The sequence below is a fragment of the Sinohyriopsis cumingii genome, chromosome 4, assembly GCF_028554795.1.
Source record: "Sinohyriopsis cumingii isolate HCF-2022 chromosome 4, ASM2855479v2, whole genome shotgun sequence".
NCBI classification, from domain to species: Eukaryota; Metazoa; Mollusca; class Bivalvia; order Unionida; family Unionidae; genus Sinohyriopsis; species Sinohyriopsis cumingii.
In genome coordinates this window covers 142,523,746-142,542,422 of record NC_142964.1, presented here as the reverse complement: position 1 = coordinate 142,542,422, position 18,677 = coordinate 142,523,746, and the positions used below count along the sequence as shown (strand labels likewise).

The window sequence follows — 18,677 nt, the reverse complement described above, 5'->3', positions numbered from 1 at the left end:
TTTATCTTAGTGAATAACATTTCAAAATTTTGAGCTTAGCCTTTGTGCTTAAGGGTTCTTTTATACTCAACATTTGCTTTCATTAAGGTGTTTATTTCATTTGAAAAACACATTTTAACTGATAATGTTTTTTCCTACAGGTGTTTGAAGCGTACACTGACCCTGATGAGCTGGACCATGCAGACTATGGCTGGGACAATTTTTTGACAGAGGAAGAGAAGGTACAAAAATTATTTTGTGTACAAAGTTATGAATTATATACAAGTATCTGGATATTTTATTTTGGCTTTAATTAAGAATTGAATTTAATGTTTTGCTGAATTCATGAAGCTTGAAAATTGATTACACATGAATGGCAATAGTGTGGTGTAGGCCATAAAGCTTGAAAATTGATGACACATGAATAATGATAGTGAAGTGTGGGCCATAAAGCTTGAAAATTGATTACACATGAATAATGATAGTGAAGTGTAGGCCATAAAGCTTGAAAATTGATGACACATGAATAATGATAGTGAAGTGTAGGCCATAAAGCTTGAAAATTGATGACACATGAATAATGATAGTGAAGTGTAGGCCATAAAGCTTGAAAATTGATGACACATGAATAATGATAGTGAAGTGTAGGCCATAAAGCTTGAAAATGGATGACACATGAATAATGATAGTGAAGTGTAGGCCATAAAGCTTGAAAATTGATGACACATGAATAATGATAGTGAAGTGTAGGCCATAAAGCTTGAAAATTGATGACACATGAATAATGATAGTGAAGTGTAGGCCATAAAGCTTGAAAATTGATGACACATGAATAATGATAGTGAAGTGTAGGCAAGCTTGAAAATTGATGACACATGAATAATGATAGTGAAGTGTAGGCCATAAAGCTTGAAAATTGATGACACATGAATAATGATAGTGAAGTGTGGGCCATAAAGCTTGAAAATTGATGACACATGAATAATGATAGTGAAGTGTAGGCCATTCATACATAGTACTGAATCAATTTTCAAGTTTCACGACTTCATCAGTCCTATAAAATATTAACTCCAATTCTAATAATTACAAATAGTTGTAAATATAATAGTGAATCTCAAGTAATAAATAACCACTCTACATCATAGCCGTTCTTTACAGATATTGCAAAGCACATAAGAAGGGCACATGAATGCACAAGCTCTGTTGTGGTCTTATGAATTAATAACTTCTACATTTTATTACATCACATGATTTGGTTTTAACCAGTCTAAATGCCTGCTAAAAAGGCTTGGTATAAAGCGCAGTTATTAAATTATATCCATATTTTATTTCCTGATTAATAAATCACTTAATATCATGTAAATTTATATTTCATTCCCCCATCCCAGTCATCTTCAAATACGTGTGTAGTTGTTAATTTATATATGTGGGGAGTGAACGAGGAAAGCATTTTCTTTAGTTTTTCAAAACTAGATGTTTGCAGTATTCTAATTTTCAGTCAGGCAATAAAATGTCATGTGCAACATTTCCAATTAAAATGTCTACACTATAAAACATTCAATCATTTTTATATTGCAATTCTGAGCCAATCAAAATTACTTGCATCTTATTTTCCTACTTTCTACTTCTAAGAATCAGCTTAACAGTGTCAGTGTATTAGTGGACCAGGATGTCCATGCATGATACTACCATACACTCAGTATGTCCATGCATGATACTACCATACACTCAGTATGTCCATGCATGATACTCCCATACACCCATTATGTCCATGCATGATACTACCATACACCTATTATGTCCATACTATTATACATCCAGTATGTCCATGCATGATACAACCATACACCCAGTATTTCCATGCATGATACCACCATACACGCAGTATGTCTATGCATGATACACTACCATACACCCAGTATGTCCATGCATGATACTCCCATACACCCAGTATGTCCATGCATGATGCTCCCATACACCCATTACGTCCATGCATGATACTACCATACATCCATTATGTCCATCCATGATACTACCATATACCCAGTATATCCATCCATGATACTACCATATACCCAGTATATCCATCCATGATAATACCATATACCCAGTATATCCATCCATGATACTACCATACACCTAGTATATCCATCCATGATACTACCATATACCCAGTATGTCCATGCATGATACTACCATATGCCCAGTGTATCCATGCATGATGCTAGCATACACCTAGTATATCCATCCATGATACTGCCATACACCTAGTATGTCCATGCATGATACTACCACACATCCATTATGTTCATGCATGATACTACCATACACCCATTATGTCCATGCATGATACTGCCATGCACCTAATACGTCCATGCATGATAAAACCATAGACTCAGTATGTCCATGCATGATACTGCCATGCACCTAGTATGTTCATGCATGATACTCCCATACACCCATTATGTCCATGCATGATACTACCATACACCCGTTATGTTCATGCATGATACTACCATACATCCAGTATGTCCTTACATGATACAACCTTTCACCCAGTATGTCCATGCATGACACTACCATACACCCAGTATGCAGACCTGCCAACTCTTACGATTTTGCCACAAGTCTTGCAAAAATTACCCATAAAATACAGATTTATGGCATACAATCACAAACTAGTGAAAAATGATTGTTGCCAAAAAATCTGGATAATAGGTTCATCCGTATTTGATATGGATCCGGGTTTCTTATTAGGATTAGTGAAATAAGTCAAGGAACCAGACTAACTTGACAGTAGCACCCCAGACACTTTAAACTGCACCTATTTGTTCGTGCAAAGTGTCTGCATGATCAAGCTGTTGATTATGGAATTTTTTTTTAATGGCGTCCAGAAAGAAATGCATGTTTAAGACAAAAGGGAAAATAAGCTTCTAAAAAAGTGTTAATAATCAACAAAGAAGAATAAAAGGAGTATTCCGATTCTTGTGAATAAAAACTGGAAAGAACACAGTTACATTTATTGCACATCACATGCCAATTTAAGTATGTCACATGGCTGGAGATATGATTGCTACTGTCATGTGAAATGGTAAAAGAATTTCCAAGAATTACATCAATTTGAGAGATAGCAACAAGCCATTGAGTTGCATAGGGTTTTGGAACTAAAGTTTGTGCAACTTTACTAGTGGTAAATAAAGTCTACATGTACTTTACAAACTTTTTAGTTGAACATAATGTTTATCGTTGCTGCATCAAACTTTTAATTATGTTTTCCAGCTTTACAATAGCAGTTATTGATATTTTGTTACACCTTACTGAAAACTGGTCAATCTCACAGAAAAAAATCAACTGCCTTACTGAGATGGACTCGTCAAGGTTGGCAGGTCTGAGTATGTCCATACATGATACTACCTTACACCCAGTATGTCCATGCATGATATTCTAATCTCCATAAAAACTGTTGAGTATTACACTTGTTTCACAGGCAAAGAAGAAACAGGAAAAGGAAGAAGCCCTAAGACTTCTGACAGAACTGAAGTCTGTGATATCAGTAAGAGCTGTAGAGAGGGAACAGCGGGAGCATGAGGTACTTCTCAAGTCTCAGCACAAACACATGTCTGAATGTGATGATGCCAAGATAAAATGTGAGAAAAATTCAAAGAGATTTGATCTGGAACGAGAAATGAGTGAGGTACCACTCATTCCTGACCTTGGCAGTGGGATTAAAAACAGCAGTTTTGACGTTCAATCTGAGCCTGAAAATGGAATTGCAAATTGTGAGGAACTTTCCCAATTACAATCCAGACACATTGCAGAACGTTTTGAAGCAGAGAGTATTTTATCTTCTGGATCTTTCTGTGAGAATAATTTGTCAAACCTAAACTCATCCAAGATGTTAAGTGATAGAAATCCAAGAGAAGATGAGAGAGGAGGAGCATTTATCGATTCAGAATGTCCTAGAGAAGATGAGAGAGGAGGAGCATTTATCGATTCAGATTGTCCTGGAGAAGAAGAGGAAACAGCTAACTTACTGCATGCTTCTCATAGTTGGCAGAAAATGAAAGACAAAAGTGTGACTGATTCAGCAGAAGAGACAGCAAGTAATGAAGAAGCTAATCAACATGGATCCAGTAGACAAATGACAAGGGTTTTAGCTTGTAAAGATATTCTCAGTAGAGATATGCCGATTTTAACAAAGAAGATCATTCGGAATGACAGTAGAACACAGGTAAATGCAGAATTAGAGGGACATGAAAATTGTACTCATGAGGGTCAGGTTTCTAAAGATATTGAACCTAAAAATGATTTGAACTTTGATGGAGAACAATTTGGCAGTCAGATTCAGGCAAAATCAATGGAGAACGTGCACCAGCCAAAAATCTTTGAACATGACCCTTTGCTGAGATCTACTACAGCATCATCTTTTGATGATGCATCTGAACCCTTGAATTACATTGAGAAAAACTTGCAATCAGGACAGATAGATGAAATGGATGGTGACGAAAATATTTCAGACAGAAAGAAAGGGTTAGAAGAAAGATTAACCAAACTTTTAGGGGCTAATCTGGCATTTACATCTAGTCTGGCCTCTCTTGCAGCAGCCAGGTCACAAAGTCTGGGTCTGTCTGTTGATACATTCAAAGACAGTAGTGAGAGTGAAGAGGAAAGATTAGTTGAGGATTAATTATATAAATATTTGTCACATTTTAATAACAATGATAATGATCATCACATTCAAGATCATGTATCCTTAACCTGCTTTGCCACATTTAATGATACCATTTTTCTTTGGTACGCAATTTACCTGAAAACAAACCATGAAGATTTCTTTTTTAAGAATTCTTGGAGTATTTTTTGGCCTGTTTTCTTATAATATAGACTTTTTATTATTTTCACAAATTTAAATGAAATTTGACAGCACTCACATAAGATGCTTTATTTGATGATACATGCTAACAACCACCCAAACAGCTTAAGCTATGGAGTGTGTGGGTTAGAAGTAAGTTTGAACTTCCGTAAATCTCATAGATTTCCATGTGTGTGTGTGTGTACGATTTGGATTTTTAACGTAGCTTTGACAGATTTATGTCATAACTGACACCTTAAAAGATATTGAGAATATTACACTGATTAGACTTAGATTCAAGTCTTGAATGTATAAAATAGCTACATCTCAGTGTGTGATATATTATTTAGTCCATTTGTTCATGCTTTTGACATTTGTTTTTTCATTTGTTGGTTCACTCATTTGTTCAGTATGCCAGAAATATTCTGTTGATGACAAGATTCATGTATTATTGATATTTGTATTACCTATAAATGTTTTGTGCCAAATGTAAAATGCTTTTTATATTTCTTCAATCACGAAAAGCCATCCATTTCCTTCATCCAAAATCGACTTGAAATGAGAATTTCTGAATGCAAATTTCTTATTTAGAATGTATAATTGTTTGTTGTACTGGTCACAGACCAGAAGAGCTTATTGGATGGCCTGATGTACATCATCTGTCCATCCAGTAGTATCTCATCTGTCCATCCAGTAGTACGTCATCTGTCCATCCAGTAGTATGTCATCTGTCCATCCATTAGTATGTCATCTGTCCATCCATTAGTATGTCATCTGTCCATCCAGTAGTATGTCATCTGTCCATCCATTAGTCAAGGATTGCTGTTGCTACTCCACCTAAAGGATTGCTGAAACTGTACACACACACACACACACACACACATTTTCCCAAGGTCTGGTTGGTCTAAAATGAAAATGGTGCTTCACAGACATCCAGCATGGCCATCATATAAATGTCGTTATCAACGCTCCTCCTAAATGAAATTGGTGCCAATCTGACTTCCAATATGGCCACCAGAGCTGCCATCTCAAAAATCTTGTTATTGCTATTTCTTCTAAGTTGTATCAGCATGGGGTTTTCATTGGAAGATTTCTTATAAACATAAATTGCGCTGATCTGATCCACAGTGGCCATCTTGAAAAACTTACAACCAGGATAGAAAGTCATATCAACATTGGGGTTTCACCAGGAGACTTCTTATGATGTCATAGTACCAATGAAAATGTCATTGATCTGATATTCATTATGGCCCTCATGGCAGCCATCTTGAAAATCTTGTTTTTGCTACTCCTTCTAAATGGAAGGTCATATTAACAAGGGTTTTTCATCAGAAGACTAATTTAATATCTAGTTGGTCCTGAATGAAAATAATTCCTAACTGAAATCAGATATGGCTGCTCAATGAACATATTGAAAATCTTATCACTGATTCGCCTGAATGGATGGTCATATCAGTATGTTGTAGTCACCAAAAAAGTCTTCTAATCTTTGTCTGGTTCATTTTTAATGAAAATGGTATTAATCTTACATCCATTATGGCTGCCATAGTGGCTTGTTTGAAATCCTTATTGCTCAAGAAGATCAAATATGGTGTCAACACTCAGTAGTTAACAAGAAGAAATGGCTTATATTTCTGTTTGCACAGTAGAGCATTACTGCCTTCTGAGAGACTTCTATGTGTGTTTGTACTTGTATGCAAATTACATCTTGCAATAATGTTTGACTCCAGATGTCGAATGCTTTTTATTTTTTCCAATAAGAATAAGCCAAACTTGCAGGGTTTTATCAACTCACAAAATAAAGCTTTAAGAAAGTTACATTTACGGTAATTCGTTTAACGTTTTGTGTTTCACAGAAAGGTATTTGCACTTAGCAATTTGCTTGGCATATCTTATTAAAAAAAGCCAGGGTAATATTTAAATTTTTTATTTTAATGGGAGTGTAATAAGGCATACTATTCAGCAAGCTTAGTGAGTGAGGTTAACAAAGTTTGCTTCAACACAATCCTTTCTTTAAAACAGTAAAAACTCAATAAAAAGTCAAACATTATAATTTGTCATTTATTAAATCATTAAAGATGTAATTTACAAAATTTGGAAAGGAGAAAGGTCTTTTTTATACATGTTTAATATATGTTGAATCATGGGATCAGCAATATGTGAATATTGTTTTGTTTTTGCTTAACTTTTTTCATTGAAATGCACATTAAAAATGTGGTGCTTGTAGTTTCCAGTGCAATTGCAAACAATTTTAAGTCCTTACACCTTGCTGTAACATGATCTTGCATACTTATGGATATATTTCTTGAGGTCTCAAGGGGTCTATCTCTTGAGGTCTCAAGGGGTCTGTCTCTTGAGGTCCAAACTGGATATGGGTTTGATACCAACCCAGGCCAGCCAGGTTTGGCTGCTTTGGAAGTTCTTGGGAAAGACACTTAGCTCCTGTTTACACAGCATGATATAGCCAATAATGTTTGAAATATGCTTAAAAAAACAACAAACTTGAATTGATACATTTATTTGTTACAGCTTGGATTGGACTTTTATGTACTTTTGTCAACTATAGATGAGCCCTCTATCCTAAAATGTGCATTCTTCATTGAAGGATGAAGCCATGTTCATGCAGCATTCTAGAATTTATTGAAAAATGCGCCATTTTTCATCTTTGTACTCAGAAGATACAGTGTATCATAAATATGATTAATTTTATGAGGTCCTATTGATTTACAATAATTATTTTCTAGCAGATCTTCAAAACCTTATTCTTAACAGCACTTTAGTATTTTAAAGGCAAAATCTGGTTGGAGAGATAACTTAAATTTATTAAGCAGGAAAAACTTACTTGTTTTACAGCTTAGAGAAATCAAGTAAATATGGACTAATGCATATAGTTACAGTTTACTGGTGCTAGTAAGTATGAATTTTCTCTATGGAATACTAGATGCATTTATCTTTTTTGAAGTATAATAAAAGTTGATATGTCTTGCTTGTTGTGCATTTTTAGAAATAAGTGCAATAGTAGAAATAAATTAGCATTTCTCATTCTTTTTTGTTATTCAATCAAATGCTACTTGAAAATTTGTAAAAACCACATCATATCTTGTAAGAATTTGATATACTGTTTTTGTCTTAAATGTTTCCTCTCTCTCTCTGAGTCTATGAATTCATCCGGTTTCTTATATCTCCTTCATTTGCTGGAATCACCCTTATTGTCAGCTTACATCAATAAGATGGGACCTCAAGCCAATGAACAACAGTTTTATATGTTGAAAAAAAAAGAGCTAATTTTAGAGACATTTCAATACCCCTCCCCTTCCTTTAAACTTTTTATCAAAAATCTAGAATTGGATGTTTTTATAAAGAACAGCTAGTTGTCAGAAAAATGATATTCTGATTGCCTGGGAGACGTGAATTTTGTGCAAATAAATGGTAATATACAAAGACTAGTTATAGTCCAGGAGATATTCCATTGTTTCAGATGAGTGAAATGTCTGGATAATTGGTCCTCAGACAATATCAGTTTTGATATAAAATGCTTTAAAATATAGAGGTGAAAATGATTCTACTGTGGTTTTTCAGGCTAAATGGACTTACAGTAAGATTTTTCATCCATTGTGCTTGGTTCATTCACAGTTGTTCTTTACAACTTATAAAATGCTTGACCAATTTACACATAATTGTAATCAAAGTTTTCTGGCGTCAGGGTTTTTAAATTTGTTCAGATGATTCAATTCGCATCCAGTATGGCTGCCATTTCTTAAAGTAGAAAAATCATTCAAAGATTTCATCTCAAAAACCACAGAACTTTAATATAATCAAACTTGGCTGAAAGCATCCTAATGGAAAGTCCCTTCATATTTATAGAAATGATGCCAGTGGAATTTGACCAGCTTGGACAGACAGTATCCATTCATTGAGGTGTTTAAATTTTGGATAAAAGGTGCTTTTGTGCAATCTAATATGAATGAATATACATAACCTAGAGAAACCCTGGCCCAGTGATTTTCATAATATATGTACCCATGATGTCCCCTTTATTGTTCCATTCACCCTTTCCAGTAAACATGTACACCCTAAAATATTCATAGAGCTAGACTTGCATTTCATGTAGGTCAAAACATTAGTTATTTTTTGGTCTTACACTTCGGATTTGGGAAAATCTTGGGTAAAATGTCAGCATATGTCAGGTGATTTCTTCATCCTTAGTTTGTGCTTTTCTGCACTTTACACATAATTCTAATATGTAAGACAAACAGACAAAATGTATAAAACTGTTGTCTTGCACCAGTTTTTAGAACGCAATGTTGGTGCAGTGTTAAATCTTAAAAAGTTGACCCGAAAATTGATAACAGACAGTCTAATAAAGCAGTAAAGCATACAGGAAAAATATAATGACAATACCACTTGTAGGGAGAAGTATAAACCTGTGGACATGTATTGTTTGAATACAGAGTGGGCATAGAGCTATACCAAACGATGGTTACCTGGAAAATTGTGATAGCAGACAATTCCAATTACAATACTACCTGTAAGGAAGGAAAAGGATGGTGTGTATAGGTAGAATCATTGAAGCATGGCATTCCAAGGCTAAGGATACCATAGTAAAGGAAACTCACCTGTATGTACCAGAAATGATGGAACTATACATAAATAAGGAGTTTTTTAAGGACATAAAAGACATGCACACATATAAATACTGTAGCCTGAACCTATTTTGTGCAGTCACATAAAAGATACCCATGCAAGTGACTAAGTGCTCTTTAAATAGGATGGAATGCTTATGCTGATAAACATGACTCAAGTGTTGCCTATAGAAACATGCATGAGCAAGACATGACTGAGTAAACAGTTTATAGAAAGCCTCCCTCTACCTGTCTGACCAGAGCAGAAGCAATACAGAAATGAACACAATTCTCAATATTACACACAAAAACCTCCACATAAAAGGGAACTGAGGCACTGTTATAGATACTTGCATAGTAGGTGTGACAATATTCATTGTGAGGCAATTACCTGTAGGGAAAAAAGCCCACAGACCACCTGCACAAAGTAACAACACTGAGGTTGGTGCCTGGATGCTACAAATGCCTTGGAACAGAAACTCACTGATGTGTACCTATTTGTAATGGAATTACACATATATTAAGTGTTTTTTATTTTATAAGCAAAAGAGGCTGCACAAATATAAAATAATTATAGACCAAACTGAATGTGAAGTCCCTTAGGCTCCCTGTGCAAGCACCTAAATGTGTCATGCTGACAAAGTGTTAGCAAATTGTATAGGCAGAACAGGGAAAAAGTTTGAAATATAAACGGCGTATACTTTCCTTAAAAGTGAAAAACTCCAAACTTTTAATAGTATATTTTCCATACAGATTCAGGCTTTTGCAAGGTCTCTCGTGATGAGAGCATACTCCTTGGCACGAGCGCAAGCAGTAACAGACAGGTTCATGGGTAATGCCGCCAATCCTTATACCTTAAGGGAGATCACTCTGCCAACTACCATCTAGGTCAGCAGACAACTTTTAGATCCATTTAGCTAAAAGTAGTATCAGGGAAGGGCTGATTTGCGAGGTAGTAGTAGTTCCACGGTATTATGATTGGGTAATGTATTTAACAAAAATTGTGTACATACAAAACTACCAAACTCTGTTACAGTTATAGTAATAAGTGTTATTTTGGAGCATTGTTCAAACATAAACTGGGCCTTGTGTTTCCAAACACTTCATATCTGGTACAAAACTCGACATTCACTAATATATTAATCTTAACTGGTACTTACAGTACTTTTAACTCTTTTTACCCATATTTCAATAATAATAATAATAATAATAATAATACGGTAACAATAGTAATATCATTTTAATAGAAAGAAAATGTAGTATACAAATTAAAGGATTGAACATTATCCTGAAAATTAGAGGTTTGTAAAATGTGTGGACTGTTGTCAGACATTTCTTCTATTTGAGTCAGTTGTAGCAATCCCACATACCCTATCATCCCAAAACTTAGCTCATAAAGTTATCTGCAATGTACCATATTTTGTCTCTTATTTGAGTTTTGATGTCATTATATTTCCATAAAATTACCAATATACTTAAAATCGGATACAATCTTTTTTCATTTCTTAAAATGTGACTATAAATATAGATGTCAACTACAAAGCACTATTATCATATGCTATAGCATTATAAAGTGGTCTTAAAGTTGCATTTGCATTGAAAAAGTTTTGAAAAACAGAAAGGTAACACAGATAAACATCTGGTTTTCAACAGTACAATTTTCCTCTTTTCAAGATGTAAGTTCTCTATCTTTGACTATTACCATCATTAATAAATGCAATCAGATATGCTCATTCATATATATATATATATATATATATATATATATATATATATATATATGGACTGTGTAAATTCTCCAATTATTTATTCTTTGGACAGTGTTGAGCATTGCAGGATGAAAATAATGGCTCTGTACATATAATGATTCAAACTAAAGCACCCAAAAAATCATTTATTTGTTGCAATTATTGAGCAAAAAAATGTAGAACAATGAACAAAATAATTTACACTTAGAAATCTTAAACTGTAATCACTTTTTTCTCTCACCTTTTTGTTCAAAGGTACTAGTGTATATTTCACAAGTGGCTGGGGTTTTGTACCCAAGAAGTTTTAGTGTGGAAGTTTTAGAACAAATAATGCATGGAGCAATAAAAAAGGAATTTATGACATGATGATTTCTTTCCTAAGTCTCTCCTCTGATAAAATCGTCTCTGGTATAACCCTAACTTCAGCTAATACAGGTACTTCAGAGTTTCTCTGTAAGCTGTTTTCATCCTCAAGGGAATTGTCATCTTCAAAGTCCAGCTGACAAAGTAAGTTGTCATTTTCATATGTTGGGAAGAAATATCTGAAAGAATAAAGTAATTAAATAAAATGACAGTTATCCTACTTTGCCTAAGGTGTGTCTTCCGTGAAATATCCAAAGGGGTGGGTGGGCATGAACACAATGAGCAATGGATACCACCAGAGTGTGAAACTCACCAAAATTTCCTGTAAGCCCACACAACCAGTACCCTGAAAATACTACTGGTCCTGTCCATAACCAACTAGTCCTACAATTTCATCAGAGAAGAAGACAAAATGTAGTCAATGACTCGATAGTAAATTCAGGTAGCCATGAATATCAGCAATTAGTAAGGTTATTAAGGTAAATCATGGAACATAAAGAAAAATACAAATAGAACATTTAGTTCATAGATTTATTAAATACAGCATAAAAATTTATCCAGATCCATATATAGCTCAAGTAGAGGCTGGGCAGTATGATCCAACCACTGATGACCAGTCTGAATAAGAATCAGGATTGATTCATCATCCATGACAGACTGCTCTGGTGACCTAGTGGTTAGAGAATCTGCCTCAGATGCGGGAGGTCATGGGTTCGATCCTCAGCCGAGTCATACCAAAGACTTACAAAATTGGCACTAACAGTTGCCTCGCTTGGCACTCAGCATTAAGAGGTTAGTGTTAGGACTGGTCAGCCTGGTGTCAGGATAATGTGACTGGGTGGGACATCATGCTACATGTCTGTGGCATAATGCCCCAGTGCTAGGCATCACTATAAACTGTCACACTGCAGACATCGTAGCAATATCACTGAACAATTGTTAAAGCTACATTAAAAATCCAAATCACACACACACTCATCAATGACGATATGAAATCGAGACCCATCATTCAAACATGAGTCTGTTGTATCCAAGGTACATATGCTTATGAAATTAGTTCTGCAGAAAGATGAGTTCCAGCGGTGGATTGGCACAGACTTTTACAATGCTAGCCGGGTACTAAACTGGGTCAGCAAAAGAGAACATCAGGTTCATCATAACAAATAACTGGGCAGTACATATTTGTTTTCAAAGCATGCTGCTTTCACTGTGACATCACAGCATGCAATATTGAATCCGGTTTATACGGGATCACATTATTAGGTCAATCTCATCCAAAAATGTCCCTATGATTTAACACTGATTTTTCCATATTTCTCGAGGCATGGAAATAATGACATTTAAAAGGAATATGGATAAATGAGGATCCAAATAAAGCGAATAATTGACATTTACAGGTATGCACAATCAAATTCCAACAAATTTCTGAATGCCTACATGACCTGTATGACTATATCCCTGTATGAAAATGAACTCTTCCATAATTCCAGTGTCAACTTGGCTAATTACATGTACACATACCACCTTTTACCAGGATATATCAAATGAGTAGTATTACTATATACGCTGATACAAATGGTGTTGAAATCATTCATGCATGAAAACATCCATAAATTTAGCTACATTATGAGGCTCACATGAAATTATTCAATCTGCAGTCTTGGATGTCATTCGCAATGCTGAGCTGAATGAACTACAACAGTACTGTCAACATCTTAGCATGCATCTGGTTTCCATATTTCAAGTGAATCCTGTAACCCAATTATCGTTTTCATTTGATAGTGTTGTATTCCTCTTGAAGAGTTCTTTTTTCCTTGGCCGTGTTTGGTTTCTCTTCCTCTGGTAACTTCTGGGCATCTAAACATGTTGACTTTGGGAATTGGAAGTAGTGTGTATTAGACATCGTATGGACGCAGAAGAGTCTTTATTTAGAGTTAAACACAAGTTTCATGTTTTGCAAAGGGTTAGTATTTCAAAGAAGAAGAATTTCCTCACTGTTTATACTGACTGTTTAAAAAAGACCTTGTATATCTTAGGTATAATTCAAAGAACCTTTAATTCCCTTTATTTTGGTGTATGATTGATGGGTGTAATATGGGTTATAGAATATACAGCTTCACCTTACTTTTAAAAAAGTGCTATCTCCACTTCGTCATTTTCACTTCCTGAACTTTGACTGCGAAGACTGGGCTGTCCAACGAAGTTTGGGATGACAGCAGCGACTGTGTGGACTTCACCCAATGGTTTAGTTTGAATACACCATATAGTGCTGACACCAGATTCTTGGATTAATAAATGGAATGGAATGAAGTGAATGCCCTAGGGGGACTGCTTTATTAGGGTAAGCACATGCAGCAGCAGACACTCCCAGGTTTTTCGATCGAAATATGCATGCTGTCACTATCAGCTCCAAACTAGAACAGCTGAAACAAAGGACGCTGCATATTAATGCAGACTATTTGCAAGAATGGTAGTGAGTGGGTCACCTATTGCTGTTTATAAACTATGCTTAAGTAAGCACTTAAGCGAAATTTCTACACAACAAAACACAGAAAGTTTGTATTTATAATTATACTGTTTGCCTAGTGGGACTGTCTGCTGCTACTTATGAAACTGTTTTGGTTCATTCTGTCAGTGATTCAGCAGCTACTGAATGGCACAACATGTTTTACAGAGGTCACAGCTGGTCTGTGAAACTCCCTGACAAAATGTTATGGATTATCCTTGAGTAAAGTTTCTTCAGCGGAAACTGAAGGAGCCCAGCGAAGACTGGGCTGTCCAATGAAGGTTGGGATGACAGTGGCAACTGTGTTAACTTCACTCAATGGTTTAGTTTGAATACACCATATAGTGCTGACATCAGATTCTTGGGTGAATAAATGGAATGGAATGAAGTGAATGCCCAAAGAAAAATATGTGCAGCAGATGTTGTCCACCCCCCACCCAGGACCAAGCATGAAACCTTTGGCACATTCCTTTGCCAATAACTGATCCACAATATACGGTTGTTTAGAAGCAGAAAGTTTTTGCACTCTTTTGTAGGCAAGTGAGTTTTTTGCACCATAGTGTCAAAACCAAGTTTCAGACTGGAAGACAAATATTGAACAAAGTTCTGATCTGGATGATTAAGGAGTTCATGCTGCAATCTGTTAACGTCAGTAGGGGTGGAAGCATGTGGCGAGAAAGTAGGTCAGATTTGTTGCATCTTATCTGGCACTGATTTGCGAGGGGTATTGACATTGCATGTACCAGTGCTGGAAAAACTTTGTAATGGATTGTTTGGGCAGGCGGCTGCCCCATGCGTTTTGGCCCTGCACTGATTACAGGTATGTAAGAACTGGCAAGTAGTACGGTGACAACCGCCTATGAAGTTAAAATTGTTACAGAGTTCTTTTCCATCCATCATCTGTCTAGACTGGCCGTACTTGTCAATATCCGGTTTTTTTTGTGTTGGTTATATTCACAATGGGCATGGCAGGGCAAGTTTTTTGTGGGCAAAAGTTGGTTGGGTGAGCGACAGAATTGCAGATGTTACATGTCGTTGTTTTTTGGCCTCCAATCAATAGCTGAAGAGTTGCCTGATCCCTCATAGCCCAGTTTACTTTGAGTCTGTAGTCATGCAGGGCAATAGTAGCTTGACTGGAGTAGACATTATGGTAGTCATAGAAAATGTCCCCATATGCATTGGAAATTTTAATAATGTTGGCCTCATACATGTCCAGTTTATGTCATCAGTTGGGATAAATTTAACAGATGATTCGTTTAAATTTTCCGAAAGCCGTTATGAATTCACTTGGACTGAGACGCTTAAGTAATCGGGGATCATTCTTCCCAGCTTTGTCATCGTGATTTGATAGATCCGTTTAAAAGTGTGGTAGCAAAAGAGTGGCAAGATTGATGTGCTTACCCTTGAGTATCTGCTTCCGCTGGCTTTCGAATACCACGTTGATTGCTGGTAGTATTTCCAGTGAAACTCCATGGGACTGCATCAACTGATCGAGCGACATCATAGGCTGGGCTACTGGCAATGATGAGAGATGTGTTGAGCCGCCTAAGAATAACTCCGGAGAAGACGCCTGTTGTCATGCCATGATATTAGTAATTGAATTATTTAGGTCAGCGACAGAATGCTGAATGGAGTAGATTGAAGTCATTATTTTGGATGGAGACGTGTTTTCAGCAATGGTGGCCATGTTGGAAGCAGTCCCTACTTCCGGAATACTAAACTGTACTGACATTTCTGCTTCAATGAATCCATCTGCCGCATTAGCATAAGCAATGGTTGCACTAGGGCGACTTTGACGTGGAGTTAGCTGTGGAATGTGGGATGCTGCTTCTTCTTCTGATTGTTGTATGCTGGGTTGTGAGTAAGGTCTTGTCTCAGTAAATGATCAGCAGGCCGTGAACTCATGGAAGGTGCATTATCCATGTATAGCTGTCTCAAGGCGTGCTTCGGGAGAACAGCATACACTTTAATGCCTATAGATTCTAGTTTACGCTTTAAATGGAGAGTAGTCCAGTTGAAAGGATTGTCCAAGTCGTATGGGACTGACCTCTGTCTTGAAGAGTGTGATGCCATAGTTTGCAAACAAAGTAAACTCCCAGAGGGTCCAATGAATGGCAATTAAACTCCTGATGAATTCCCGGAATAGGAAGATGAAAATAAACGGGGAATCATAGATCCAATAAGGAAAATACGTGTTGTGAAAATTAGTAGAAGATGCACACACAAAGAAAATTTGTAACGCACAGTTTTTCGACCAAAATATGCATGCTGTTGCTATCAGCTCCAAACTAGAACAGTTGAGACAAAGGATGCTGCACGTGACGGCTGGGACTGTTTTGATTGGCTGGCAAGTGATGTATTAATACATCTCATGCATAATAATGCAGACTATTTGCAAGAATGGTAGTGAGTGGGTCACCTATTGCTGTGTATAAACTGCTTAAGTTAGCACTTAAGCAACAAATACATTACCGTAGCACAGAGGTATGCCAATATTCTCTCCATTGTGTATGTTTTAAATACAAACAACTTCACCTTACATATGTCACTCTCTTAAAACTACACAATAACTGGTGAGTGCCTCCTATCTCAATTACTTACATTTCATTTGATTTTGAATATTTCTTTTAATATTGTAAAAAATACATAACTAAAACTAAAAAATAACTAAACATTAGCTATTTTCTTAGTGATGAAAGTTTCTTTAAATTTCATGAAAACTGTGAGGCAACATACTCAACCATCCATATGATTTAAATTTCTTTAAGGACTGTTCATGAAAACTGCCAACCATTCAATGTTTGTGGTTTATGTCTGCTTCCTCCAATTCAAAGAAAACATTTTATACATCTGTGTCGCTGAGAGCATAATGTATTGTATAAGAAAATAAATCAGTTTACAGTGATCGTTGATTGTATACTATCTGTGTCATAATCAGTTTATGGTGATTGTTGACAGTACAGTGGTCCCCCTCTTACACGGCCACCCCTTCTGCACCAGGAAAGTGGCATTTTATAAAACCTGTGGCCTTTCCAGAGGAGGACTAAATTTTTTGTGAGACGTATATGTAATGTACATAATAAGAAAGCTACATACTTCAAAGCATTTAATATCTTCATTTAAAAGTAACATTAATTATTAAAAGGTTCTTCTTATCTTAAGAATAGACTTATTTCAACTGAATATACATTAATAGTTCTTATTCTTGAAGTAAGCAAGATATGAGAGCAGGTATTGTTGCCATGCACATTGCAAAGCCATTCAAAAATGTTATTTAAATCTTGGTACATACATAATTCTCTTTCCATTTGCGCCATTTTCCCACTGCTGCTGAATAACCTCCTTATCAGTTATGATGTTGTTTATTTGAGTCTTTTCAACATAACATTGTTTTATTCAAGTTTTTTTCTACATCGTCTCAGTTTACGTGATGACATTTTAATGTTTGGTAATGATTTATTCAGATGTTGCAAACTGTATGCGATTTAATTATGCAGACAAAACTTTTGTAGAGTAGATGAAATTCCTATCGTAAAAGAAGCGATAAATATATTGTCACCTGATCTTTTGGTCTTTATCTGGTACCCTGTTTGTTCAAGGTTAATTTCTCTGTATGTTAAGCCACAAAATCTATTTTTAGCCTATGCTGACCATGTTATGATCTTGACAATTATGTCCGGTTGTATTCATCAAAGAGAAGAACTTGACAAATATATGAATCCCAAACTTTACCATAAAATTGCTGAGCCCATTTCCTGTAAACATCGGCTTTTATAGATAATGATATAATATTAATCTTAGTGTTACATGTACTTTAGTCAACATTTCTTTCGGTAACGGAAACCTGACATCGGGAGACATGTATCGACAGTAGAGATAATATGATTACTTACCTTACGTCATGATATGAATTAATTATTGGTTCTGTGCACATTTTAAATAAAAAGTGGTCACTTGTGAAGGGAACATTTTACATTTTTGTACTAATATCCTGGCCGCTGGCCATGTTAGAGGGGTGGCCATTCTTGAGGGGTACCTTTGAACACAAACTCGTTGGTGCCAAGGGATTCTGGCCATAAGAAGCGGGTGGCTGCTGGTCAGGGGGACCGTTTAAGAGGGACTACTGTATACTGTGTGTCATATCCCATTTATAGTGATCATTGCCAGTATACTGAGTATGTCATAATCAGTTTATGGTGATTGTTGACAGTATATTGTGTGTCATAATCAGTTTATGGTGATTGTTGACAGTATACTGTGTGTGTCATATCCAGTTTATTGTGATCATTGACAGTACACTGTGTCATAATTAGTTTATGATGACTGTTGACAGTACATTCTGTGTGCCATAATCAGTTTATGGTGATTGCTGGCAGTATATTGTGTGTCGAATTCGTTCATAATGGTTGTGGACAGTATATTCTGTATATCATAATCAGTTTATAGTGGTTGTTGACAGAATATTGTGTGTCATATCCAGTTTAAAGTGATCGTTGACAGTTCACTGTGCATGTCATAATCAGTTTATAGTGACTGTTGGCAGTATACTGTGGGGGATCTAAACTTTCCTGGGTGCACCAGTAAATGCCAAATAAAGATGTATGATATCA

The 18,677-nt window shown here is 35.9% G+C and overlaps 2 protein-coding genes across 6 annotated transcripts in view; one reads left to right on the top strand and one right to left on the bottom strand.

Moving 5' to 3' along the window:
* Positions 1-7,870, top strand: part of LOC149802226 (vezatin-like) — a 43,762-nt gene extending 35,892 nt beyond the window's left edge. For both annotated transcript variants that reach the window (XM_089956653.1, XM_089956652.1), the window contains exons 12-13: positions 141-221; positions 3,467-7,870. In XM_089956653.1, the coding sequence (XP_089812779.1) occupies positions 141-221; positions 3,467-4,666 (1,281 nt within the window). In that variant the 3' untranslated portion in view covers positions 4,667-7,870. The remainder of the gene's footprint in view (positions 1-140; positions 222-3,466) is intronic.
* Positions 7,871-10,675: 2,805 nt separating this feature from the next.
* Positions 10,676-18,677, bottom strand: part of LOC149802225 (zinc finger protein 277-like) — an 85,551-nt gene continuing 77,549 nt past the window's right edge. For all 4 annotated transcript variants that reach the window (XM_089956654.1, XM_089956657.1, XM_089956655.1 and 1 more), the window contains exon 13: positions 10,676-11,740. In XM_089956654.1, coding sequence (XP_089812780.1) covers positions 11,554-11,740 — 187 coding nt within the window. In that variant the 3' untranslated portion in view covers positions 10,676-11,553. The remainder of the gene's footprint in view (positions 11,741-18,677) is intronic.